A 27,758-nucleotide genomic window follows, 5' to 3' on the forward strand; every position below is an offset into this window, starting at 1 on the left:
TAATAATGTAATCCAGTTCCAACTCAAAGCACTTTTTAATGCCATTTCAAACACACTTAATTGCCCCGAGTACCTCGTGACCTCAATCAACACCTCAACGGCTAAGTGACTGCACGTGACTGCATATTGCAATTCAGTTAGGCCCAAGTTCGACCGAACTATGCCAAATAAAATGGAAAGTTTATTTAAAGGTTCATTTAACGCGAAAGTTGAACTATAACCGAACCGAACTGGACAACTGGACAAGTGGACAGCAGTCGTAACTGAATTTTAAGTGGTCTTGCACTAACTACTCTCCGGCTGGGCTAATTCGGTGGTGGATGTTTTATTGCCGCCCAGCAACGAGCCACCAGCAACTGCAGCTGGCCACATGGGCCGCATCCAAGTCCGACTCCAACTCCAACTCCAGACTGGAGCTGGAGCTGGACTGCAGCCAAGTTATTGGGCGAAAGGTTACAGCCAGCAATTGTTATGCAAATCTGGCGGAGGGAGATTGCCGCAAACACAATGGACACCCATTCGATAGAATCGGACAAGCGGCTCGGGCAGCGGACCAAATCGCAAATCGTAAGTTCCCAATTCGAATTCAAATCCGAATCCTAGCGAGGCGAAGCATTCGAACATTTAAACATTCAGACATGAAATTATGACTGCCATAAAGTGGAGCACTTCCTCGACTCCCGCACACAAATCGGAATTGTCAATGCGATTATATAGTCGCAGCCGCTTAGCTAATCGCGCGGCCAGACTCCGAATTGCACCACCTTCACTTTTCCCGCGGCTTTTCCAGGGAAGCCACGGAAACCAGGGAAAACAAACTTATTTTCCCGCTTTATCATGCTGCCTGCTGCTGCCGCTTGTCTTGACCATTTTTGGAGGCCCAGGTTTGGCGGAAAACAAAGACATCCTGTCGTTGCAGGCGACAGGGAACATGAGAGTTTACGCCTCAGTTGACCAGAACAGCGAATGCCGAAAACACTGTGCTTGGCCATTAGTCCATGTGCTTGCTAAAGAGTTTATCTTTGATTACCATTGAATTTTAAAACCTTTGTGGAGGAGGTATGTCTACAATCACAAACAACCAATTTTAAGTTGAGAAATTCTATTAATTCACTTTGGAGAAACTTGGCGAGTTTGGGGGCATTCCATTGAATAGTAGGTCCTCCCTCAGCTTTTTCCCACATAACACAAATAAATTTCAAGCATAGCCACTGGGCTGGCTGGTTTCCAATATAAAAGGAGATTGCAGCCAGCACCTTGGGGAACCAGCAGAGATCTCCGCTCGTTATGGCCACCGACATTGTCCGGCAGCTGACAAATTTTGGATTTTGCTTCACGGCGATCATCTCTCAATCTCAATCCCAATCTCAGTTTCAGACCCAATCTCGATCTCGATCGCCATCTTCCCCGGCTGCCATTCGGTCCACTTGGTCTGTGGCCAGTGGCTGTCTGTGCGGCTTGATTGCGTCGATCGGCTTGTGGAGTTGGAGCTGCAATTGGAATTGGAAGTGGAATTGGAAGTGGAACTCTAGTTAACAGTTGGGACCTGGACACCGAATGCGTGTCTCCGCCCCCGGGAACTGCAGAAGCAACCACAACAACAACGGCAGCCGCAAACAATTGACAGAGACAAACGCCTAACAACTTATTGGAAATATGTTTAACCATTTTGGGCAATTGACATTTGCTCGATGCTGCCTAGTTCGCGTTCGCAAAGCAAAGCTCTATCTGCGAGACTCTCTTTCTCCCATCGACAGCGTGACAAAACAATTGTCGTAAATCAGGGGCAGCCAGCCGGAGTTTAGCCAGCTAAGCTTTTGTCTTCGGCATCGCATTCGACTGACTGCCCACAATGCAATCTTGAGTTTTATAGAGTTTTCGTCTGGCCTGCTGGCTTTGTTTACTTTCATTTGGCTCGTGGCCGGCTGCGCTTTTTCCTTCAAGGAATTCCATTGAAAAGTGCCTAATAGGAATGTTCAATTAGCCAAAAAATAGAAAATAATTCCTGAATGGGTCAGGAAAGTGGGTGATGAAAGGCTTTGTGTTTTACGTAAGTAAAGAGGAAGTTCAAAGGCAATACTAAACATGTAGACTTATTAGAGGAGTTACAGCATTGAAAATTCTACTGCTATAACTACGAAGTTTGTAATAATTCGAGCATTTCCTGTTTGCACCGATTAACTTCTGTCACGGTCAAAGCTCAACTGCATCCGACACAAATCAAAGCCAAAGGCGGAGACCAAAGCCACAGACACTCTTCCGTCTTAGATTTCCCAAACTCACACACAATTACATAATGTGGGGAGCCAAGAGCCTTGCTCACAGACAATATTGTTCAGATAAAAATCCCCCTAAATCACAGAAATTCGAAAAAGAAAAAAGAAAACCGAAAAGTGCAGAAACAAATCTGTGGGCAATTCAGAGACGTTGAATTCAGTCTCGATTGAAGGTGTTACAAACGTCCGAATGCCAATTATCAAGCAGGGGTTCGAGGAGGTTATCTCGAGACCCCTTCCTCTCCCTCGCAGCAGTTTTCACTTTCTGTTCAATAAATTTTCGTAACAAAATCAAGAAAAAAATAGAAGAAAAAGAGCGAAGAAAACAAGGGAACATTGTTGTCTGATTTTCGAGGGGAAGCCAATGGACAGACGAACTGAGGGGATTCAAGCAGTTGGCGGGTGCAATGAGAATGACTGACGGATTCGGTGTTTTTTCGCTGTTTGAGATACAAAACAAGTTGCACAATTTCAAAACGCACTAACGGAAGCCGCTGCATGAAACTCAAAGGAAAACTCAAAGAAGCGAGAAGAAAAGGGGCAAAAAAACACAAGTCATTGTGGCGCGTATGGAAAACAATAAAACATTATGCGTGAAATTGCCTTTTTCGAGCTGTTTACGATTTGCTACACTTTTACCTCACGAGATTATACTAACATTGTAAATAATCATTATTGGCAGTGGCCAAACGTTTCTCAAGCATTGCAGCGTTACAAACAGTTAAAAGTATAATTTGTAAATATTTTAATCTAGGATAATTCATGATTCAAACAACTAAAACTTGCTGAAAATTAGGCAATGCGATTTTAAAGTATTTCTTCGCGCCTCGAAGTATGCAATAAAAAAGTTGTGAAATGAACATGCTTGCTTACCGAGTGTACTGCTAGGTGGCGCTGCAATTCCGCGTTGCCAAACAAAGTCAGCTCCGTGATTGTCGGCGAACTCTCCAATTTACTCTCCATTTCGCGCAGCCAACGCCGCAACTCCTTGGGATCCTCACAGAGACCCTCCGGTCGTTGGGTCTCATCGAGCATCTAAAGAAACAGGTGCATTCACGAATTTAACAAATTAATATTTTTAGTTTTAGAAGTTTGTGATTTTTTCTTACCTTAAAACAACATTCACTGGACTTCTCCAACACCGTGGCGGCGCCCTCTATCTCACAGCGCGCCTCCTTGCAAGTGTCCAAGAGGTTCGTGTCCATGATGTAGTTGTAGTTCGTTTGAATGGCCGCCCAGAGGTCGTCTTTGCCCGACGAGCCCAGCCCCAAGGTGGCGCTGCTGTGCAGACTGGTGGAGCTGCATTGACTGTTTCCGCTTCCCCACGAATAACGGTGCATTTTATTGCTATGCGAATTTTTCTGAAAGTGTAATATGCAGAAATTCCAAACTTAAGTTCTAAAAAATGTGTACAGTGCTTTAAAGATACTTAAAAACTAGTTATATGCACAAGGATACGAATTAAAAAACCCAAAACAAAACACAAACCGAAATGCAAACCATATTTATGGGAAACAAAGAAATGTTGACAAATGTTGATTGACTTAAGCACCTCAAAATAAAGCCCCTGAAGTGGCAAACACCAAAAGTGAACAGAGAAACAGAGGAAGGGGAAGCCGCTTAGAGTTTTTAATAAATGAGCAATTTGAGGCGTGCCAAATACGGCCGAAACAATATGCTTGGCCATCTTGGGAGCTTGCGTTTCAGATTCCCGGCTGGCAGCCGAAGCAAACTGGTTTTTATTCACTTCAAATTGCAAAGCGCGCGCAATTAATTAATGCATTTTGCTCATTTGTCCAAGAAAGTCTCCGATTCGCGCTGAAATCGTGGAAGGAAATTCCTTATTTACACAATCATACTCCCAAAAGCAAACGAAATTGAAAATGAAATTGTGCGATTGCTGTTTCTGTCGATCTCAGTAATTGATTAAATGAGTGAGTAGGAAAACGGGGTGTGGGGCGGGATTTATCGCCGAGTGACTCGCATTTCGGGCAGAAACTCGCCCACAGTGACTAAGAAAAGTCTGTCGACAAATGAGCTGTAAAATATGCAAGCTGTGACACCTGGAGGCCTTGAAAACTATATCTCTGTGGTCTCGGTCTTGTAAAAATCAACAGATTTATATCGCGGAATAAAGTATATAAATCTCCATGAGTGTGAGAACTGGACCAAAAAACTATTTGGTATGCAGATTTTGTGTTGGCCGCACGCTGATAAGATTTACTTGAACGATTGGGACACGCCCTCTTCCGCCACTGAACTTTAACGCCGTTGTTTATATTTTGAGCAATTATTGAAGTAAGAATTACGAATTTGAAAAGACTTGTACTCAGCATTCCTTTTCCTAAAGCTGATTAATTTTTTGGATTTTCTTACTACAGATTTCTTTGCAATATGATCATTTTCCGCCTCCGTAGAAGAAGAATAGAGGCCTGTTTTGACATTCCAGTTTGGAGCATAAATTAGCAATTTGTGTCCACGGCCAGTGGCGCCAACTTAGTTGCACACTTTTAACCGTTGCAACTCGGTTTCATAAAGGCATGCTAATTATTAATTTATGAAAGCAATTTCCGCTGACACAGACAGCCACTAAGAACAAGAGAGCTAATAGTTCTAACGGCCGCTTGTCATTTTAAGAGACCAAACTCGTTAGCGTGTGGAACGAAGTCTAAAAGTGCAACAGCTATGGAGGAGTAAGTCACCCAATTGCATGTCAAGCTATAAAATACTCTAGCTCCAATTGCTCAAAATCCTTACATTAAACAGTGACTCCCATCCTAATTTACTGATTTTACTTTTAAATACTGTGTATGTAAACAAGTTTTGTAGTTTTTCTTCTTAATATTCCGAGAAAGGGTATTGGCTAAGGCGAAACCCACTCTTGATCTCATGATCAATTGCAAATTTATGCGCACACGATACAGCCACTACCTGTATACAGTATGCCCGTATGACCGAGCCGTACTACTCCACCCCTCTCCACTCCTCGCCACCCAAAAAACACATGCCCATTTTTGGGATCACTCACCTTGAGGCTGTTGTAGGGACGTTCCAGGTGCAGTTTGGCCTGGATGACGTCACGACTCTCCTGCTGCTCCTCATTCGAGGCCTGCAGTGACGTCATGGACTGCGATTGCTTCATAAGGTCGTTTCCAGCACTGTTGCTGCCATAGTTCAGCTGTCCGCCGCCAGGGGCGCTGCTCTTGGGAGCTCCATCCCCGTTTCCTGCTGCATTCAAAGTGGCACCTCCTCTGGATCCGCGTCTCTGCTTCTTGAGCGAACTGCTGCGGCTACTGCTGGCCGACTTTGTGGTTAGGCCGCCCCTATTGGGGGGCGTGGCTGGCATGGCGAAAATGCCATCCAATTTAAGGGGTTTCGTTGTGTGTTCTTTATTTCGGGTGGTGGCGGTCTCGCTTGGGGACTCCGAATCCCGCGCCGAACCTTCTGTTCCACCATTTTTCATGGCCGCTTTTTCAGTCTCTTGGTTACTTATCAACGCTACTTCTTTCTCTGGTTTCGGGATTACCCCTTCCCCTCTTCCCGCTTCGCTTTCCTGTTGCACTTCCATTGTTTTTCAACCTTATTTGGCTTTATTTTCCATGGGGGGATGGCTGCTATATGCTATATGCTATTTAGAGAGCGAGTTATGTTAATCGAACCCCTCAAAAGCCGCCCAATATTTGCATGTCTGCCTGGCTTCCTCCTGTTTCCATTGTTTCCCGTTCCGTTGCCGCCGTTCCGCTCCCTGGCAATGACCTTCAGGGCGTTCCTTTCGATTTCCGTTCGTTTTTATGCAAAATACTTGTTTCGTTATTTTGATAAAATGTCGGCTAGTTTGCGTATCTAATTCAATTCCACTGAAACGAAATAGGAGAGCAGGGAAATTGCACATTACTCGTATTTGAAAGGAAATCGTACGAATTAGAGGGAAAATAGGAGGGCGGAGATGAAATGATAATTATAATAATTATGATGATTATGATACGAGGGGGCCACCTCATGGGGCAGCATAATTAGCAGAGCACTGCAGTTATTCGTTTCTCATTTTGCTTCTACTAATGATGGGTATTATTACTATAGGCAAGCCATTAAAATCAGAAAGCGAATTGTGCCGGGTCTGTCTTTAATATGGATTCATTTCCTACACCATTTCTTTGCAGCATCTTCTGCATTAGGCGGATCTCATTAGTTGCTAGCATGTGCATTTCGTCGATGAAGAATTTAAATGACCACTGGCCGTTCAGGCGGAAAAAGTGAAGTTTTCAAAGGGGCACTAATTGTGTATCAAACATATTGTGGGCTTACAGGAGATAACTTCATGTTTCCCCATTTGACCCACTATTTAAGCAGACATTTTCTGGTATAACACCACTGCGAGCTATCAGATGTTGCAACACACTTGCTGTGATGAAACAACCGCTTATCTTAACCCCTCCAATCGTCCCAGACTTTTGCATAATTACCTCCCGTAGAACTTCAGCCGAGTGCAGCGGCCCTATCAGAACCTCATATCTCGTATCACATATCATCACACCCACTCCAAAGTAAACAAACGAAACAGTAAACGACAATTAAAAGCAACTGTGAACCGCGGATAACCAACTTTATAACCACGTAATAGCGACGGGAAGCGAAGGAGTTGGCGGGCAGTGGGGAAGTTATAGTAATTACGTATGCAAAATATTACTTAATTTCAGAGCTTTGGCTTTGGTCAACGACTCCCGAACGAACACAGCGAGGAATGAAAAACAATGAACGCGATTCTAATCGCGCTGCAATCAAATTTTCATACGAAATTTGTCGCGAAAAACAGTTGTGGGCCATATTCGTATGCAAATTGGTTGGCGAAAAGGCGGTGCAAGTTGCAAGTTGCAAGTTGTCCAATTGCAATTGCAATTCCAAAAGTGGCCTGCAAGCGTTCATTTAGCCACTTGAGCGCCGGATACCAAAGAGGGAAAAATGTGGAAAATAATAAAATCGGCAACAAAAAGTGGGTGGATGTGGTTGTAATTGAGGGAGGAGGGTGTGCCCCGAAAAACAAATCAATGCTAAGCGCTGTAAATAAAGTTCCCAGGCCTTTTGGCAAAAAAAAAAAGGGTAAAAACAAACGCAAATTGGAGTTTAAGCCCATTATTCACACGATTGCAGTCGGAAGTTAAGTGATCGACGTCTGAATAATCTATATAATAATCAACAGATCGCCAAAATAAAGTGGCCCAAACCAGGCTAAGCTATTTACATCCAAATAATTAGTAGTATTGTTGAATTCTGAATTAAGCTGTATCGGATTTAAGTTTTTTACCACACATTTCAAGTGAGAGTTTAACTTATTCCGTACATATTACCTTACCCTACCTTATTTTAAAATCCGTTTTCCATTTCAAAGAACCATTATTTTCGAACCATACTAATGGCTTTTTGCGAGCCTCAAACAATTATTAATTATATAATTGAGTAATAAATGCGGCGGATGCCTTTACTCCTTAACGTGCTGGCCATAAAATTAAGCGTTTGGTTTATGACTCAGAAAGTAAAATGGGGGACGATTTCGTCTGCCGATTCCCATTTTATGCAAATTTTATCACTCGGCCTGCATGCAAAATGGGAGTTCGCAGCCGCGAATGGCTAACAACCGAAAGGCCGTCGAAAGGCGTTGAAAATTAGAAACAGATACTCGAATTCCTCCCCTTGCCAACTTATTTTATTCGTTTGGGAAATGGCGAATTTCCAGTTTACGTTGTTCAAGTTTCAGGCTTTTAGGTTTGGCTTCGAGCTTCCGCATGGAAATGGCACAAGTTAGGGGCCATTTCAGGTAATTTCTTTTTAATTTAACTTTATGAGTGCCACGAATTCCGAGTTATCATTGTTATTTCCAATTGCAATCAGCAGTTAGTGACTCTTTGACAATCAAACAACGCATTTGAAATCTCTGTAAAGTGCACAATAAAGCCATGATTAAAGCTTCACAAATATGCAAATTGATTCCCTCATTATGTCTCTACTAAATATTTAACACTTTCGCATAATAACTCACTTTGCCCTGGAGAGTTTCCCTTTCAATCTTTTCTTGACTTTGTTTGACCACCTGTTGAACTCTTGCATAAGACACCTGCAAACATTCGGTAATAGCACCAAAGTTCCAAAGAAAACCGATCTTCAAGCGAATCTTGGCGAAGCAAAGTCAAAAGCCCGACCAAAACATGTGGAACATAAAGTTTGGCCACAAGGCCCGCAGACCTCGGAGATCTGAGACCCCAGAGATCGGAGACCCCAGAGATCCGAGACCCCATTCAGCCCAGAGCAGAAGAAGAAGCCAAAGCAGAGGCCATTAATGAGCACAAAGAGGAGCCGCAGTAAAGGGGCAGCCAAAGGGAGGGCTAAAAATAGACAAATATTTGCGTAAAAATAAGCCAACGAAACCAAAGTGAAGTCAACAAACATGTGGATGGCACTGCTGGGAGTGGTTTCAGTGGCGGGGTCTTGGTCTTCCACATCGAAGGTCCCTCATTCCCTCCATATTGTCCATATTGTCCATGCCAGACACGAAGTTTTCGAGAAGCTCATAAAACTGCCAGGGCTCGTTGCTCATCGCCATAAAATGCCGGGAGAGATGACAATAGAATCTACTTTGGGGGGCCTAGAATTCCATCTTTTTGGGTAACAATAACTTTCAATTTCCACTGGAGTATCGCAGCTCATAAATCTCTAAATGCTGTTGAAATTGCACATGTTTTAATGACTTACTCTTTTAAGAACACCCAATGTACTTTTAAACTTAGAAATCCATTGATACACTTTTGCTTTCAAATACGCTTGATTTCCCTTGAAGAACTATTTGAAAACGAAAACAAAACTTTCTTTGTTCTTGTTCCCAACCTTTTCAACTCATTTTCACTTACTTTGAACTCCACTCACTTCCGTTTTGCTCTTTATCTGCCAAACATTTGTTCCATTACAAAAGAAATGAGAACGGAGAACCCCCGAAAACCGGATGCCCACTCACTAAATCGCTATTTATTCACACGCTGGAAAACTCGGTGACCAAATTAAGAAAATCAAGTGCCAACCACTGAGAAGCCAATTATTTTGTTTGCCCAGTTTTTCGATGAACTTTACTCGTGCCCCAAGATTAGATAGAGTCGATAAGGCAATTCCGCGACACTCGAGTGGCCCGAAATGAAATCAATTTAATACGAGGTATCACTATCTGGGGCCCCAGTCGAGATAAGACCTCGAAAATCGTATAGTTGGCCACAATAAGTCTTGGCCGTCCGCGTACTGGGCCATAATTTAGTCATCAGCTGGTTTTGAGTGCGAAGTCATGAGTAAGAGTGATTTAACAGAGCTGAGATTTTAACAAGTATCGCAAACTAAAAAACCATTTAAAGGAATCATTGCATCATCAACACTACTTCAATTATGAATAATTAACACATATATTAACACTGGCAAATTCTCCATGTCACTGTAAGGAAAGGAAATCAGAAGTTGGAAACAGTGTTTGTTCAATTAAATAACTTTATAGCAGTCGATCAGAAACACCATCTCTAATTGCAAAAGCTGAAATCGCTGGCAGACACCAAGTCGAACACAGCGTTGGACAATCGAGGAAACGACATTCCGCAGACCAAAGCGTAATTAAAATATTGTTTATATATTGCAGCAGTCGCAGCTATATTTCATATGAGCCAGCAGCCAAGCGACTTGTCTGCGAATTCTTCTAAGAATCGCGTTGGCACTGCCAGCACTGTGTTACACCGATTTGGCCATTCAAGCCGAGTTGACCAGGCCGAAAGCCATGATTGGAGGGGTCTCCTCCAAAGGCAGCCAGCCTGCCATAAGTTGCCAATCGCCAAAGACAGTTGCTGCAGCAACAGCGCTGCAACTGCCACTGCAACTGCAACAGCAGCTGTTGCAGCAGTAGCACCTAATGAATTGTCAACTGCAGGGACGCTGCAAGGAGTGCAGAGGGGGGAGGCGGCGTCACTTTTGGCACACGTGAGTGCTGGCCAAGTGGCCAAATCGCTGGCAATCTGGCGACAATAACAATAACCATATTGACTTGTAAACCAACTTCGTGGCAAAGGCATTGGCGCAGCCACCAGGCAACCGCAGAAACGGCGAAGCACAGAAACAATCACAATATGTGGTCCAGTGCAACCTACTTTAAATTAAGGCGGTCGGTCTGCCCACAAAGTCATACTTTTTTTCTTGTGGCCTCGGAGACAATGAATTGTTTAATTTGTTGTGGTCGTGTCTTACTTTGACAAACTTTTATCGCCCAGTACATGAGATACGGCGATGGTGGGGAGATAACTGAAACTATCGTAGTTAGTGATCTAGTTTTAAAAGGGTTTTATCTGGTGGCCACATTTTGAAATACAGTCTTATTTAAGCTAAGCAGGTTTATATTTAATAATCACTTGTTTCACTTCTTCATAAACTATCTTAGTTCTTTGATACACAGTTTCTTGGTAGTTTCCTTTTATTAGCCTTCTTTATTTGGTTATCTATTACAACGTCTTCTTTTTCCCCACTTGTATGGCCCACGGTAGCCAACAATTGTTGTCCATAGTTTTTCACCAAGCCATAACGATTCCTTTCTTCACTGTTTACTTCTATACCGATCTGGCTTATTTGGTTCATTACTGTTTATTTTCCTCACTCTTAACTGAAACCTTAAGACATGTTCCTTTGCCGCAATCCGCAAAAGTCAAAAGTCCTCCTCCAAAAAGAAACACCAATAAACTCAACTGCAAGTGTAGAGCGACACATGGCGACGTGGAACATGGTTAAAACTTAAGCCGGGCCAAAACAAAAGGAAACTCTTTTGGCTGGTTGCACTCCTCTGGACTTTCGGCGCAAGAGCAATTAGAGAAGTGGACCGCCAGTGGAAAAATAAAGGAGACCGAGAAAACAACGAAAGTTATCGTATCTCCGAAAGTGGGGACAAATTTGGTTAACATGCGCGCATTGCATCGCCACCTCCCAAACACCCTCCCATCCTAGTTATCGTATATTTTCAGAAAATTATGCCTCGGTAGTGCATTGTGAGTATAAAAAGTACTTTGGCGCCGTTCGACAGTTTGCGGCTTTTAAGTTGTCGCTAACAAAAATTTGTCTACAACCCATAAACATTTTTTACTTCTCCCAATGCCCCACACCCCATTTTCCCCCCTCTAACCCCGCACACCTGTCTACATTCCTGAGCATATGATAAATGATAAATGTTTTGTGTTTTGTCTGTTTTTGCGGTTCGAACACGTTTTCCGTGTGTTCTGCGATCGTTTTTGGGGTCCCCACCACATTACACATGACACACAGCAAAAAGCTATCAAGCTGCAGACAACAAAAAAAAAATGGATTTGGGAAAACTAGTCCCGATTTGACCACGCCTTCAGGGGCGTGGAGAAGTGGTTTCTTATGACCCACCAACTGACCCACCAAACGAACAGGCGGCCACTCTTTCGACGGATGGCAGGTGGCGAAGCAGTAAATCACCCACAGTCACACCCCCAATCCGGCGATCAGCCGGCAATATGCTAGCAAATTAGTGGGTTAAGTGGTGCAGGAAAGGCAAAAAACATAAACTTAAAACACTTTAAAGTCGTGCAGAGAAGCTAATTAGCCAGGGGAAACAGAGTGTAGCTTATGAATTATAGCAACTAACTCAAAATATATTGCTCATAATAAATAGAAAAAGTATGTGGAGATGCCTTCACATCTCTATAGACTTTATCCTCCCAGCTGAACTTTCCTCATTGCGCATACGCAGCGTTGCCTTGAACTTGGAGTTGGCCTACTTCCTAGTAGCTACCATTTTGCAGCGCAATGATGTCTCTTAATTAACCCATTACGCCGCAAAGCAAGCACAGATTGAGAGATACGGATGGAAACGCTTGTTAGCACAGCTATTTTTCTCCCAAAAAGGCATCGCAGAGTTAATTAACAGACAATTACTCACATAATCGAGTGTGAAAAGAGCGCAAAATGTGCGAAAGTCAAAATTCATTCACTGACTTTGCGGCGAGCACATATCCATCCAATCCATTCAATCCAACCAATCCATTCGATGCCATTCAATTCACTTTCGGCTGCAACGAGATAAAGGAGATGATAAATAAACGCGTGTTAAAACAAACAAGCGAATCGATGTGAAAATGTTTGAATGGAGCGGAAACGGAGTTTGACTAATGCCAACATACAACAGCAACAAGCAGATAGCATAGCGTAGGAAAATTGGAAAATTGTTTACCAATGTTTTTGATATTAGCACTTGGCACAGACATTGCATAATGGAAAGCCAAACGCAGAAACTGAGCCAAAACACAAAACAGCAACTTTTACCCGCCAATATTTGTCTGGCAACATTTGGATACCCTAGCAGGGGGCATCATAAATTCGATGGCCAGCTGGAAATTAGTTTATATAAAGCTTCACTGTACAATTACCATTTACGTCCCATGGTTTGTTCAAGTGGAAGAATTGCTGCTGTTTTCCTGGTGGTTTCGTAACTCTCCACCAGGAAACAACGGCTTGATATTCCTTCAAGGACTCCTCAGTAAGATGTTATTATTTATAAGTTAGCTACAGTAAGAAAGTGTATGTACCAAAAGAAGGGTATTGCCAGCTCCAACTTCTGAGTCTGAGCTTTTATTGCTCCAACATTTTTATGGCAACCTTTCGCCAGACACCGCCGCAACCTCGGAGCTGTCTCCAGTGATAAATCAGCTGCACCGAAAACCCGCCAAAACAAAAAGAGTTAGATACTTGCCAGCAAACTCCCACAAACTCCGACCGCTGCACGACATTTTTTTTGTGGTTTTGTTGTCGGTGCAGATTTGACCGAGGGCGTCTCGCATAACAATTCATTATCATTAATTATATTTGCACTCAAATTGCAAATTGCAGAAACGGAAAACGAGAGGAAACTCCGACTCCCCGACGAGCTGGACATGAAAAATTGAACAATGTCGATTAAATTGAAAACAATTTTACGCTGCGAAATTTCAATATTTCCCGTCATTTGCCGTTAGCCTCAGCGGCCCAAAGACAACGGCCAAAACGGCATTCCCGACCCAAAATTCGTATCTCGCGAGCGGAACAGAGAGGCACAATATGGCTCATAAAGCATCCAGCATCGAACATCCAGCATCGAACACCGAAATCGGCAACAACAATTTATTGGTCGCATTAACCCCAGCGAACTCTCTCGCTCTTCGTGGAGCTCGAGGGGGGAGGTGGGGGTCAGTAAGCCAGTCAATCGATGCGAGTTGTGAAAATATCATTTACAGGCAATTTGTAAAAAGCAACAGCGGCAGCAGCAGCCGCAGCAAATAACTGCAAACTCAGCGAAATTTGCACGAACCAAAATAAGTAAAACTACTCAACACAAAGTCACAGAAGAAAAATATAAAAAAAAAATGAACAAACAATAAACAAAAAGTACACAAAAAGGAGTCGGGGAAAGGGGGCAGCAGGGTGCCTCTGTGGTCAAGCTGCTAAAGTCGGAAATGGGCACAAACGCCGATCGTCAGCGGTCGACAACAGCAACAAAGCCACAAATGACGACGACGACAACGTCTCCAGGCGATAATTGGATCCCTTTCCAAGTCGGTCTCCGAGTTAGGGGTTTTCCGGGGGGAGCTTTTGGGGGGAAGAGCCCCCGACTGGGATGGAAACTCAATGCCCCGTTTTTGGTTCAGTGGGAAATGGAAATTTTCTTGTGGCTCCTAAGAGTATCTGACATACGCCAGATGCGATTAAAGTCCTAAGTGCGGTGGTTGAAAATTACTACATAATATTATTTATGATTTTAATTGTAATTTTATTATATTCGTTTTCCATGTGCTCTGTATCAGTATCAGTAACCTAATGATCATATGCGCAACTGTACTGTCGTGATTTCCATTTGCATTCAGTTTCATACACATTCCTTTTAGTAATTCTAGAACCCTTTTATTCAAACACCCAGCACATTCTCCACTTACCCAACGCTCCCATAACTCTTTTGTTTGTATCGCTCCTCTTTTTTTTGCCGCCAAAACGAAATTCAAGCCAAAAGTGCAAAACTCAGATGCGGAACAGACGGAAATTCTGTCAGGTGAGACGCAAATGCAACATTTTCGGCTGCCCCACCAACAACAAAGGCACGAAAATGCAACCAAAACTGACATCAAGAGCTTTCACAGAACTCTCGACGGCTGAAAGAGATCTCAATTCGTGTGATTCACGTGAAAAGAACCAGCTCGATGGAGATTTAAGCCGAAACCCTCTTGATTCATTAACGAAACTCAAACGAAAGCGAAAGAGGAAGAGTGACAGGGAGAAATGCATTCGAAATGCAGTAGAAAGTGAAATGCGTTGGCAAAACAAAACAAAACAAACCTCTTGCACTATGGCTATGGAAAATCTCCTCCAAATGAGCGCGAGATGGCGACGATATGTGTTATGGACAGGCCCCCCATTCCCAATACTCCTCCCAACCATTACCCCTTTGGGCTCCCAGCTCCCATGACCTTGTTCGCAAATTCTGTTGACGTGCATCGAACATGGGTGCCACCAACCACATCTACACATCTACCTACATTCAACATCCACATGCCCCAAACGAGACACCATCCTTGGCGCTTTTCCAGCCGAGATAGCCATCAAGAAATATTTGAGATTCACTTTCGGAGTCGTCTGCGCAGAGGCAGCAAATCGAGAGACAGCCAAGCAGTAAAAACAATGCCTGGCAGTTGAGCATTGACAACTCATAGATAAAATGCTTTCCTCAGCTATGACGCGACTTCCAACTGCGACGGCTCCTCTCAATGGCCGCGAAACAATGACAAACTCTGCTACTGCGGCTCGAAAGTGGAAACACACGACGAAAGCAGCCAAACACAGTCGAACAAAATCGGATCTAAGCTCGTATTCAGGCTCGCTTTCCTACACCCTGCCTAAAAGATTAAAGTATTGTTTAGAAAAGTTAATCATATATAATTATATATAAATTCTATATATAGAGAGAGAAAAGGCCACCCTAAAGAATCATTTCTTATACGATCTGATCCACCTCTGTTCAAGTAGTCGATATACCCCCATGTGTGGCCAGCAAAAGTGTCCCCAACTTGCTGGGGATGTGTGGGCTGGAACTCGGCACTCGGTTTTCAGTATGCGGGGCAGCACAGAGACTGGAATGAAATGCCATAGATTCGATTTTGATAAAATGCCAGCCACATGTTGGGAGCCCGGCGAAGAAAGAAAAAGTGAGAATCGGCGTCGTAATGAGGGAAGGAGATGGCGCTGCTGCAAACCGCCTGGCGATAAATCTTGCAAACGAACTTTTGCCATTGCAGTTGCAACTGCAGTTGCAGCAGGTAAACAGAGGAAACGAGAGCAAGCAGGCGAAATAATCGCAGTCGGAGTGAAAAACCGGGGAAGAGTGGAAAATCGGGGCAGAGTGGGCAATGGGTAATGAGCAATGGGTAATGGTAATGGGTAATATCTGGCGTGCGTAAGAGACACATGTGCACATCTATATGGTAGTTTGGTGTCCGACTGGCGATAATTGGGCCAAAACGAATGCCTCGTTCAGCGGCAGGTCGGCTGGATAATTGATATGTTTACAGCTCCATTTTATTCGCAACTCAATTAAGCCCGCGTCCAGCTGTGACAAGCCATAAACCGAGGAAGACAGTCCAACAATTAGAGTCTCGATTTGTATCCACTTCGGTTTGGTGCGGTTCACTTTCGTTTTCCACTTACACTTCCATTTCCATTTCCATTTTGATTGAAAGTGTGAAAGGTTCACAGCGAACTGGTGATCTTCAGGTGGTCTTATTTGCGTTCGTTGTGACTGCTTTTGGTTCGGGGTTAATGAAATCAAAGTGATCTTCAACTTGCAGATACAATTGCTGGATAGTATCATGTATCAGCGATCAGCAAACGACAAGTTGAAGAGATCTTTCTTGAGATACGATCAAATGGGCCAAGATGTCTGCGATAGATCAGTGACAACTAAATGGCAGTTGTGGATGAGTTGAAGATAATGTCGAGTTGGGAGCATTAAAAGTGATCTTCGCTCGCAATACTTAATGTGCTTAATGGTCTTTATTGGCTGGGAACTGCTTATGTCAGATACGGAAAGGTATCTTAACCCTCACCAAGTAACTTCTGTATTAAGCACTAATGGTTTCCATAATTACACCCCTTTTGACAGATTAATAAGCTGCTTTATGTTTGCTTAAGGTAGCTTATACAAATCATTCACGAGACTGTTCGCAACTTAGCCCTGCCATACGAGCCCAATCTGGTCATTTTTCTGCTGCCCCAATTTGCTTTTAATTGGCCAACGAGAATTGCTCAATATCAAGTTTTCCTTTATTTTTAGGTCGCCTGGTGTCGATTATGTAAAGTCCTCGCTCGCATATGAAAAACCAGCCGATATGAGAGGCCGCCTCTCGTTTGACAGACTAACTGAGTGACTGCCTCAACTGAGGCAAGTCATACTTGATACGAGTATTCAGTATATGTACATATGACTCGATAGGCGGGGGCACCCTAGATATAGTGGCTTATAAAGACGGGAAAACAGAAACAAAGCGCAGAGTCGCAGAGCAATTAAAAAGGCATCAGCACACTGCAAACAAAAAGTAGGCAGCAACAGTTCACAACGAGCGACATGGACGCTAGGTCCAAAATTGAAATTGGAATACTTGTTGGAATCTGGCGAGGATCACAGAAGTCGCAGCTGGAGCTGGAGTTGGAGCTGGATCAGCCGTATCCAAAGCGTGTGGCCGGCATCTGGAAAATGTTCGTTAATTGCACAAAATAAAACTCTGCCATTGTCACAGCTCGGGACTTTTACTTCGGCAGGCACTGGCAAACGAACATTGGACTTCCTGTGCCTCATCAAAACCGAGAGACATGCAACATGGAATCGGCTTTTGTTGTTTCGCTTGGTTTTCCTCTAATGATTAATTGACTTTTGCACCCAAAACACGTTCGATCTTTGTTTGATCTTTGCTTCCTTTGGCGGCCACCTCGCCAGCTCCTAGCTGCTCTTAGTTGCTCCTAACTGCTGCTGCTCCTCGCAAGCCATTTCTCGTCGTCTTTATTCAATTGGGAAATTGCTCTTTTAATTTCCACCGACATTTCAGGCGGATCGTGTTTGGTATAAATATTTATGCATTTTTCCAAATGTGCATCTGTGCAACCGTTTTTGGTCGAGCGATGGCAGCGTGAGTGAAATGGGATATCAACTCCTTCTTGCTGAACCCATGATGATATTTAAAACGTTTTAAACATTTAACATTTATTGTTAAGCTTGCTTATGATTTCCTCCATTTCCACCCCGCGTGTCACGATCCCACCTCCAGGCGAACTCACTTAGCTCATGGTTTATGACGTTTATCACGGAGTCCGGGACTCCAGAGCTGGAAGCCGAAAGAGTCATGTGTGTTTTGTGTGGCTGGGTTGGTTTTGTTTGCCGCGACTGCAGTCGTTTGTTTCGGCTCGTTCGTGTGATTAATTTATTGTTCAATACAATTGCGTATGAATTATTGAGATAGCGTCAGAAAATGACATGCAACGGCCGCCGACGTCGCCGCTTCAGGTGTCTTACCAAATCCCCCACCACTCTCCTCCCTCCTCAGTAGATCTCATTGTCTGATCTCAAGGCTGGGAAAAGTGTGTACGTGCCCGCCGAAATATTGAAGAGAGAAGAAAGAAACCGAAAGCGCCGAAAAGTGCATTTCATAAATGCATCTAGCAGATACTAGATACTCGAACTAGGAGTTCGCATTGTGTGTGCTTTGCTTTACCATATCGCACTCGCCACTTTCACATTGGGTGAAACCAATGGCCGAAAGTGTAACTCTCAACGCTTAATCATGGGGGTTAAGGTTACCTTTTGAGTCGCAGCCTGAACTTGAGATGGAGTTCACGTGATTAGTGCGGTGAAATCGCTTCAAATGAACTGCATTTGGGTCAGGTGGCTGGGTGTGTGTCCCACCCCCACAGAAAACTTCTTCCTGCTCAACAGCTGCACAAATATAGTATACTCCACTTCCATTCAAGGCTCTGCTCACGTGTGTATGTCCTTCCTGAATGTCAATGTTGGGCAAAGACCCCCCGCCTTTTAGAATTAAGGTTTCGTTCGTGAACTCTCCTTTTTATGGATCTCTGACATGCGAACTATGTGAACTTTTACACTGCCAAACGGAGTTATTTACTTTAGGTATTTGTTACGCTCAAATGGGAACAGTTTTTCAAAAGGTTATCATTGAGTGTTACTTATTGGCTTAAAGATGTTGTTTTATCCCTAAAATAATATGTGCAATGCCCTTGTTTTAAAACGTGAAATGCCTCCAAGAAGGGTATCTTAAACTCTGTGTACAGTGCATTCTGCGAAGTTCGCGGCCATCGCGTGTTTGAGCCAAGTTTAAAAAACGAAAACACGAAAAAGAAGCCGGCGGCAGCGACTTTTGTTTTGCAGCTCGGTTGTTGTTGCCTTTGTTGTTTTTCGATGGCACTGATGTTTGTATGTTTCTTACCCCCTGAAATTAGCCGGTTAAAGGTGGTGGTGGGCAGACGTTGAATTTTAATTAGCAGCACTTGTGTCTGGCCGCAGCAGTGGGCGTGGCCCGCCCATAAATACTGTAAATACGAGTGTGAGCGAAAATTTAACACATTTCCAAAGCACCAGCGAAGAGACCTTTTATAATTACGGAAAAAATTAAACCCCTTTTATTGGCGGTTTTGCATTTTGCAATCGGCGCACCAACGTTCAACGACCTGCCGCCAGGTGGCGCCTCGGACAGTGTCTCTTTTCGCTCTTCGTGCAATTTGCATTGTTAATAATGCATTTTTGGTTTTTTGTTTCTTTGCCTTCCAATGGTAATTAAATAGTCATAAATCAGACAACCGCAGCGAAATTGAACAGCAAACCGTTTGGCATGCGAGGGCGGCATTCGATTGAAAGTATTTCAAATTGCACTTAATGACACTTGTACGAAGTAAAATGTACAAAATAAATTGGATGATGCGGTGGAAAGCGCTTGCAAGCGCTTTTTACTAGAAAATTGGTGAAACTCAAATGAGTTGTACACTTTGCATTCCATTTACTTACTAAGAGCGAATTACTCTTTGTTAAGCAACATACATTGCGTGCTAAGTTTTCCCGCCCAAGAAAGATTACGAAAATGTGACATGGCGCTGAGCAAACAGCTCTCCAAATGCCATTCCCCAAATCCAACGCCCAAGTCTTTGCATCTCGCTTCTCGGCCCCGGGGCTCGACAGTCTCCATTAAGAATGCAATTTGCAAAAGATCACCGGACCAAGGAAAAAGCAAAAACCACCGCCAATCTGCACCACCGAAAACGTGAGTGAGTAGCCGCAGGTTCCGTTCCTGTGCGGAAAGCCACTTGACAAGTTGTTTTATTAATTTGTCAAGAGTTTTTGGCCTGATGGGTGAAATTCGTGGCCCCAGAGGAGGAGATGCGAAGATGGCAGGTGAAAATTAGAGAATCACCAAGAAGCTGAAGAAGCTGGCGGAGGGAAAAGCGACAAAAATTTGCAGGAAAAGTAAGTCAAATTGTGCGTATGCTTATGCGTATGCAAAGAGCTTGAAGTACGAGGTTTTCTCCTGGCTTTCTTCAGTTTTCCATTAGCCTAAATCTGTTTGCCTTATTTATTGTTTAATTAACTTTTCCTTCTCAGCTAAATAGGTGGTCTTCATAGGATGAATAATATCGGAAAGGCGTCTTTGTTTGGAAACCCAATCTTTTCCAGAAAGGTCAAAGTTGTTTAAAGTTAAATAGTTTTGCATGCTTCATGTTATTTTTTTTTTTTGACACTTTTATGGCACTTTTCATAGACTGGCGCCAAAGGCTGATGTGTGTGGGCTTTCTTTTGGCTGCGAAATTACATGTGATAAATTTCATTTCAAATCTCGCATTTGTTTTTCCAAGGCGGACAGGACAAGGAGACGACCGCTGTCCGCTGTCTGCTGATCGCTGACCGCTGACCAGTGACAGTAGCCATCGCCAGACCGCCCACTGCATCCTCCCCTGGTGGAGTTGCAGTTGCAACTTGCAACTTGCCACATCGCATGCTGCTTCTGTTTCCACGCCGGCGACAAGTGAATGTTGCCTCAGAGGAGACTGAGGAGACAGAGCCAAACACCCGCATTGATTTTTAGCCCCGACTTTTACGCCATCAACTAGTCTGATTCCGAATGCAAACTGCAACTCCCACCTGCTCTTTTCCGCGAGTCTGGCGTTTTGGTTTTGGTTTTGTTTTTGGTTTTCGTTTTCATTTCCATTTCCATTGCATTGGACTCTCTCCGCGGACGGGCGGCTTTAATGAGTTGATTTCTGTCTCGTTTGGAAAATTGCAGTCGCCGTCTGGGGCTCAAACTCCAAGGTGAAAAGTCCGCCGTTGTTTGAGGAGGTTAGGTTAATGCTGATGTTAATGACGTTTTTAAGCGACATGACGTGATGCTGCGACCGCCGCTAGTTGCTGGTTGCAGGTTGCAGGTTGCTGGTTGCTAGTTGTGATTGCTGATGTAGCTGCCGCTACTGTAAGGCAATTTTAATTAATTTAACTGATTGTTTCGATGCGATGGCAGACCCAGACCCTCAGACAGACCACTGACAAATGATTAACATGACTGCCGATTACCATCGCCGATTACGATCGACAGTCCTATCAATAAGACCTTTTGAACTCAGCTAATTACTTTGGAAACTTTGCATTTCGCATTTAGCTATGGACATAAAACAGTTAGCCTTTGGGATTAGGAAAAAGTAACAGCCATTTAATCACTTCGTTTCTTGTACAAAATAAACCAATCTTGGGAGAAAGGAATTGCAGGCAAGGTTTAATCAATTTTGTTTGAATATGCAAACAGGATACCCATCACCCATCACCACCACTCGCAAGTTTTGCTGCGCATGGGAAAACTTGAATGGTTTCATATGACGCTTAGCTCACTGTATGGTGTAGTGGTGTAATGGTGTGTTGGTGAACTGGTGTATTCCTTCCTGGAAAATGCATTAAAGCAAAGTCAGAGTCATTGGTCGCGTCCCTTCTCCTTTTCATATCAATGTCTGAATGTCATGAACTGACAGCTGGCAAAAGTCTCTGCCCGCCTCCTTGGAAAATAAAATGCATTGTCAGAGAGTGTCGACTAATTTTTATTGATTTTGGCTTTGCATGCACTTGTTTGCCGCAACTTGAATAAAACATGAATGGTTTTCCCTTCGCCCACTTCAACGGCCGTTGGTTGATGGATAAACATGGAAAATGCTCGCCATTTATTGCCATGGTAAATGGAAAATACAGTTTATTGTTGAGAGACGAGTTTAGAACCAACCTTGGACCTTCATGAACTTGATCCCCTTTCCCCGTTTTTCTCCTTCCGCAATCATCTTCTTCTTGCTATGGGGGATATCTACCCAAAACCAATTACACGCTTTAATCTGAGGGGGGCGTGTTTTTCCACCCCATTCTCCCCCGATTTTTCCTGCACCATTAGTCAGCTGTTTTGGGCGCGTAAATGCAGTCATGGATACGATTTTCCTCTTCTGTTTTTCCTCGCCGCTATTATGAGTATCTGAAGTGCAGTGCGAATGCACTTATCATCTCTGTTTTCCTAACGGTTCCATAAAATGGAGCGGCGGCCGGAAAAGTGGGCGTGGCAGAATGCAAACACCACCAGCATTCAATTAGAACTCGATCTTTGATCGATAAACGCGGAGTAGGAGGTGCGACCGTGGCAGAACTTTAATTGCTTAATTTCGAAAATCAATTTTAGGTGTGGCCTAATCAAAAAACTTAATGACTCCATTTGGCGTTGAGAAAATGACCTGGTATATTGATAGCATATTATTAAACTGCTTAATGTTGACACTGAAAGATATGCTGGGATTTATATAAAAATATGAAGTCCAGTTAAACAATTTGTATCATATATTCCTTTTTATAAAGGTGTATTTGAAGTCTACGAATTCTCCCCTTTTAATTATTTATGTTTACACTTTTTATCAGTTAGCTCACATAATTTATTCAGGGAAACATTTTCCGCTCGCAAACAGAAATCCACTTCAAAACCCCTAACTGGAAGTGCTAATGATGCAACGAATCTTTTCGCTCGATCTCCGCGATGGGCTCACGATAAACTTATCAAAATGCATTTGTCTCACGTGTTCCTCCAATTAATCGTAAGCCCAGCCAACCTTTGCCGCCAGATTATTTATAAAGCCCAAGGGCTCCCACATTTAACATGTATAAGACCCGAACCCTTTTGCGCTCCATTTCGCAGCGGATTGAGTAAGCCGTTGGAGGTACGGTGTTAACTGGGTCAATTGGAAAGTCGGTTCATTATCTGTGGGGCTCTTTCGGCTTTTTCGGTTGGCTCATATCTGCAATCGGAAAGTGCGTGCCGGCCAGTGGAGTCAAGTGTAGTGGAGTGTCGGACTGAACTGGTGGGCAGACAGGTACGAGGTAAATGCGTTACGGGGGGAGGAGGAAACCCAGTCGGGTTGATGAATGGACTTGGTTTACTTGGGAACAGGTTGCAGGCTGCCATCGGCAGAGGGGCAGGAAGGAAAACCGATTTCGTTCTGGGTGTGAACAGAGTTCCACGAAATTGAATTATACGAGTACACCAGAACTCGAAACGCGAAAGTTTCCTGCAAATTCAACGAAGCCGACAGTAATGAAAAATAATAAAAGAACAGTTTTCTCCAAGCTATGTTATGTGCATTTCTCTAGATATGTTCTTGGATGCACTAAGTACAATATTAGTACAATATACAGGCAAACGCAGTTACATTAACCCTATATTTCTACGTTTAACAATGTTTCTATTCATACTATTCCTTTTCACCATCTTCACTCATTCACTTCTTATTACAAAGCACCCACAAAAATCCAAATTTCGAACGACTCAAAGCCAAACCCATTAAAATCATAGTACAACGATATCCGAGCTTGACTTTGGTAATGAAATATTCAAATGACAACCAACCGAGTTGAGCCAGACCTTAGAGCATAGGAAAATATTTCAATTTTTAATGCTAATTGCGTGCCAAGAGCATTGGACAGCCAAAGCGGAACGACCCTGGGTGGAACCCATGAGTTTCATATCGAATATCGACTATTGATTGAGTTGCGAGTCTAAGCCTGCAATTGGACAAACTTCATAAATGTAAAATAAAGAATTTATGGGGAAAATTTGATGCGCGACTTGAAATTAAGTAAGTAAATTAAGTGTTAAATTAAAATTATTTGCATGCAGTACAACTTTGCTATTTTTTAATGCACAAAGTAATGGCGTCTCCAATTGAAATACATTTCAACAACACTGGACGCCGAACCATAGTTATAGATAGCATTTTTACCGGCAAGATGTCAAAATATATCTTGATAGTTATATATAGATTTTCAAATGCCACTCAATGCCGCAATGGCAATCAAGCAAGGGGCAATATTAGAGTGCAACATTTGGTTGTTTGCCGAGTGGATGAGCAAAACTGCTGGAAAAGCGGGGGCGTGCGTGCCACTGCTCAATGAGAGAGTATATACAGAATAGCATATGGACGGACCCCTCATGGAGTGGCCAAACATAAATAAAAATTTAACAGAGTTGTGACAGTTGACAAACGGAAAGTGCAGTGGCCATTGAGGAGGGCGATTGTAGGGGGGTTTTTCTATGATTGGAGAGGAGCGCCACAAGTGACCATTAAAAGCAATTGCGGCGCCACAACAAATACACGAAAAGTGCACAGAGAAGCCATGAGTGAAGCCACCGCTTGATGTCTCCATTGAAGTAGCGAAGTCCGCGTGGGTTTTTCCCCATCAACGAATTTCCCAAAAACGGACAGTGCAAACCCTGCAGCTTAAGGTTAAAGGCTCACTCCATTTGCCCACCTTCAGTTCCCCTCTTCAGCTACCATCGGATTTGCATCCTGGGATTTTTCCCATAGCTGCTGGCCGCCAAAAGGAAATTAATTTATATGAAAAACAATTTTCTGCGCTGGCCAAGTTTTTGTTTTTGGGGCCATGGGAAGCAGGAAAAGCTGCATTGCGTGGAGTTTTTCTACTAGCTGTTTTCCTTATTTTCTTTTTTTATTGTAATGTTTTACGATGCACATTGTTTGCCAGCAATGTTGTGGCTGACGGCTCGTGTTTAGTTTTTATAATGAATTTGTTAGCTGCTTCTTAATGTTTAATTTGATATTGTTTTCGCTGGCTTTTCGCTATGCTTGCAAACTGGTTTGAGCCTAATTGAGACATAACTGTTGTTTTTGATGCCATTAACATTTTCCTTGGGAATCATGTCAGTTGGCTAGGCAGCAAAAGGGGCGGCCAAATCGGGGGAGTGGCCTGGATTGGTTTGCAGTTGCTTCCTTGTGTTGTTTGGATGTTACCAACAACACAGCACGCACGCACAATAAGGCCGCAAAAGGGGAGTTGGAAAAGTGGGCGGGGTTTGTGGGGGGTTGTGGGTTGAAGGCGTGGCTGTGCAGCAGTAATGGGAACCAGGGAGCATTGCACAAAAATGCATTAATTTTTCAGCATTGTTTGTTAATATGAGAAGTGATTTGCTCGGGTTTAAAAAGGGTCGGGAACTTCCCAAATAATTACGTCTATAAATAAATCCAATTCTGAGGGAAATCAACTGAAAATAGAAACAAAGTTACACATAGCAGTGTATAAAGCAGTCACTTCTTGTACATTCCACAGCATAATCCAATTAGTCATCATCCTGTGGAACCAGTTTCTCTTAACTTCTCTGATAAATTCCTCATTAATCTTTCAGCAATTCCTATATGAGAACGCACCCGTTTCTTATCCGACGACATGCACAATGTTTTGTGGACTGTACTTCAAGTTTCCACACAACATACATATGTACATTGGTATATGCGGGTTGTGATAATCTTTTTTATTCCCCCTCGTTTGCTTTAATTACGCTGAATTGTGAGCTGTCAACATATCAAATGTTTCCTTTCATTTGTTTATTTTTAAAGTTGCTTGCTTTTTTAGCTTTTTTGCTCCTCTTTGGATTGAACACGACAAACTCAAAGTTCTGACATCATGTTCGCAGTTCGCAGATAGGTTCCCAGGGTTCCAATTAAATTCAGGGAGTGCCCTCAATCCCGCTGCTCAATGCCCAAACGAACTGCAAACAAACTCCACTCGAAAAATCATATTAAATTGTATTAGCAAATTTATTGCATTTAAGCCAAAGACATGACATCGTATTCTTGGGGCCGAAGGGGGGAGCAAACCACGCACAGGAAAACAAGCCGGCGAAAACACACCTACAAACGAGGCTTAAAGGGGTTTTGGTGGATTTCGGGGACTTCGGGCTGGAAAAATCGCAGGAGAGCTGGCAGAAATGTCAAATTGGCAGACAAAACAGTTACCAAATTTGAATGGCAGCGCGGGAGGGGGCGGGCGAATGATTGAATGAGCGACTGGCTGAATGAATGAATGAATGCATGATTGAGTGCTTGAGTGAGTGTCTGCCTAGCCTCCTCTCCTCTCCTCCAACGAACCCCCAACCCCCACCCACCGATGCAAATGCTTTCAAGTCGCTTGCCAATGCAATTGCAATTGGCAAACAAGGAAGCAAAACGAGCTGCTGTCAATTCAAAATGATCCGCACAGACAGTGAAAATAAAAATAAAAACCAAAATTATCCAGGGGTTCCGAGGAGCGGGTCTATCGCCGGCAAGAAGCAGAATCCTCTGCCGCCCAGGCGACGCCACACAAAGAAAAGACTAGGAAGTCGTGGCAGCAACACCGCATATGTGGATACCCTCTTAGGCAGCTAGATAGGGCATCCATTTTGAATTGATAAAGTTAAAAAGAACTGGATATCTTTGATTAAAGATATATATTTATTCGTGCCTATCATAGGGATGATAAGAATCCAAAGGACCCCTTCAAAGGGTATCTAAGGCAAACACGAACACGACAGAAATTAATGAAAATGCAAATGGGAAGCCACAGCCGAGGAAAAGCGGGAAAACTGTTCGATTCGCAAATAGCGTTGAATTTGTTCAGGTGGCCCAACTCAACACTGTCTGCTTGGGTTTGGTTTGGACTGGTCTGGTTTGCTCTTCGTCTTGGTGTGGCTCAGTGGGTCAACGAACTATCCACGGACCACACCTCATCCAAACCCTTTTGGGTTTGACCCATCGACTTTGATAAACGATTCGAGGCGATTTCATAACTGACCCTGACACGCCCCGCAGAAAGAGAGCGAAACAGCCTTAATGATCTCTAATTAATTTGATTCAGGGGATTACCTTTTGGAGCTATTTTCTGTTTGATAAATTGTCGAGATCGGTTTGCCTAATGGGTGATAACTGAAGGAATTTGTAAGGAATGTTGCAACCGCCCGAGCAAATATAAGTAATAATCTTTAAATATGAACACATTTTCACAGATCTCGAAAAGCCTGGATTTCAGACATGATTTTCAGATTCCGCACAGAAGTCTTTGAGTTCGCTGTCACTTGAAAGTTCATTCTGTTTAATTATATCTGGGATATTGCTTTGAGTTAAGAATTGCAATAGATTGCGTTTTTTGCTGTCTAATTTTACACCATTTTATGATCAAGTTTATATGAGACTAATCAAGTAAAATATGTCTGTTATTTCAGATTTCACGACAGATGACGGGAGGGGGGTGAAAACTGAGCAGCAGGCCATGCTGGTCCACGCATCCTGCCCTTAGTTGAAAATGCGGAGCTACTGGAAAAACCTTTGGCGAGTACTTGACTCCCTCACCGATCCACCTAAAAGGTCAGAGGACAACGTTTTGTTGACCGTTTCCCGAAGTCATTTGAGCCTGCTGACCCATTTAAGTCTGCGAAGCGAACCACGAGGTCCCCGATTTGTGATTCCATCCACGAGTCGCCACGTGAGCTTCTCGCCCAGCACTTTGGAGCACCTGGAAACCCGAGATGCGGTGAGGCAGGCGGAAACATCTGCCTTCCAGAACTTCGTGCGGGAGATGTACGAGGGCTACTACCAACTATTACTCTCACAGGAGAGAGAACTACACGGCTTACGGCCAGAACAGCAGCTGGCCAACTACAGGCTGAGCCTCAAGGACCTCGTGCGACTCCAGCGAGTGGCCAGTGATCTGTGGAAGCGAATGGACAGGCAGCGGAAGCAGCAGTACAAGGATCTGGCCATGATGGCACTGCATCGCCGCTGCTTGCGACTGCCCCCCGATCCGCATCGCACGCCCCCACACCTCAAAGGATTCAAGAAGCTGAGGAATTACAGAACTTGTTTGTATCCCTAATCCCCAAATTAAGTGCAGTTTCGGATTATTAAATAATATTGAAATGGTAACAAGCCCCTATGTTTGTTTTTATATATTTTGAATAACTAGCTAGCAACCTTTGAATATTTGAATCAATCCAAAGCATTTTGGTTAGGCAATGCTTCCTACACTCCCTAGATGGA

The 27,758-nt window shown here is 43.4% G+C and overlaps 2 protein-coding genes across 5 annotated transcripts in view; one reads left to right on the forward strand and one right to left on the reverse strand.

Moving 5' to 3' along the window:
- Positions 1 to 27,606, forward strand: LOC122617548. Of its 2 annotated transcripts, none has more exons than XM_043793451.1 (2): positions 1 to 567; positions 26,945 to 27,606. In XM_043793451.1, the coding sequence occupies exon 2, from the start codon at positions 27,025 to 27,027 to the stop codon at positions 27,592 to 27,594; it is 570 nt and encodes a 189-aa protein (XP_043649386.1). In that variant the 5' UTR covers positions 1 to 567; positions 26,945 to 27,024; the 3' UTR covers positions 27,595 to 27,606. The 2 variants fall into 2 exon arrangements, with proteins under 2 accessions (XP_043649386.1, XP_043649387.1); XM_043793452.1 differs by lacking the exon at positions 1 to 567 and adding an exon at positions 26,800 to 26,841.
- Positions 1 to 27,758, reverse strand: part of LOC122617545 (pneumococcal serine-rich repeat protein) — a 110,038-nt gene that overhangs the window by 70,426 nt on the left and 11,854 nt on the right. For 2 of the 3 annotated variants that reach the window (XM_043793447.1, XM_043793445.1), the window contains exons 2-5: positions 12,241 to 12,370; positions 5,305 to 6,133; positions 3,386 to 3,637; positions 3,150 to 3,311 (exon numbers count right to left, since the gene is read on the reverse strand). In XM_043793447.1, the coding sequence (XP_043649382.1) occupies positions 3,150 to 3,311; positions 3,386 to 3,637; positions 5,305 to 5,844 (954 nt within the window). In that variant the 5' untranslated portion in view covers positions 5,845 to 6,133; positions 12,241 to 12,370. The remainder of the gene's footprint in view (positions 1 to 3,149; positions 3,312 to 3,385; positions 3,638 to 5,304; positions 6,134 to 12,240; positions 12,371 to 27,758) is intronic. The other variant, XM_043793446.1, reaches the window with a different exon arrangement.

This window comes from Drosophila teissieri, chromosome 3L (assembly GCF_016746235.2).
Source record: "Drosophila teissieri strain GT53w chromosome 3L, Prin_Dtei_1.1, whole genome shotgun sequence".
Lineage (NCBI taxonomy): Eukaryota > Metazoa > Arthropoda > Insecta > Diptera > Drosophilidae > Drosophila > Drosophila teissieri.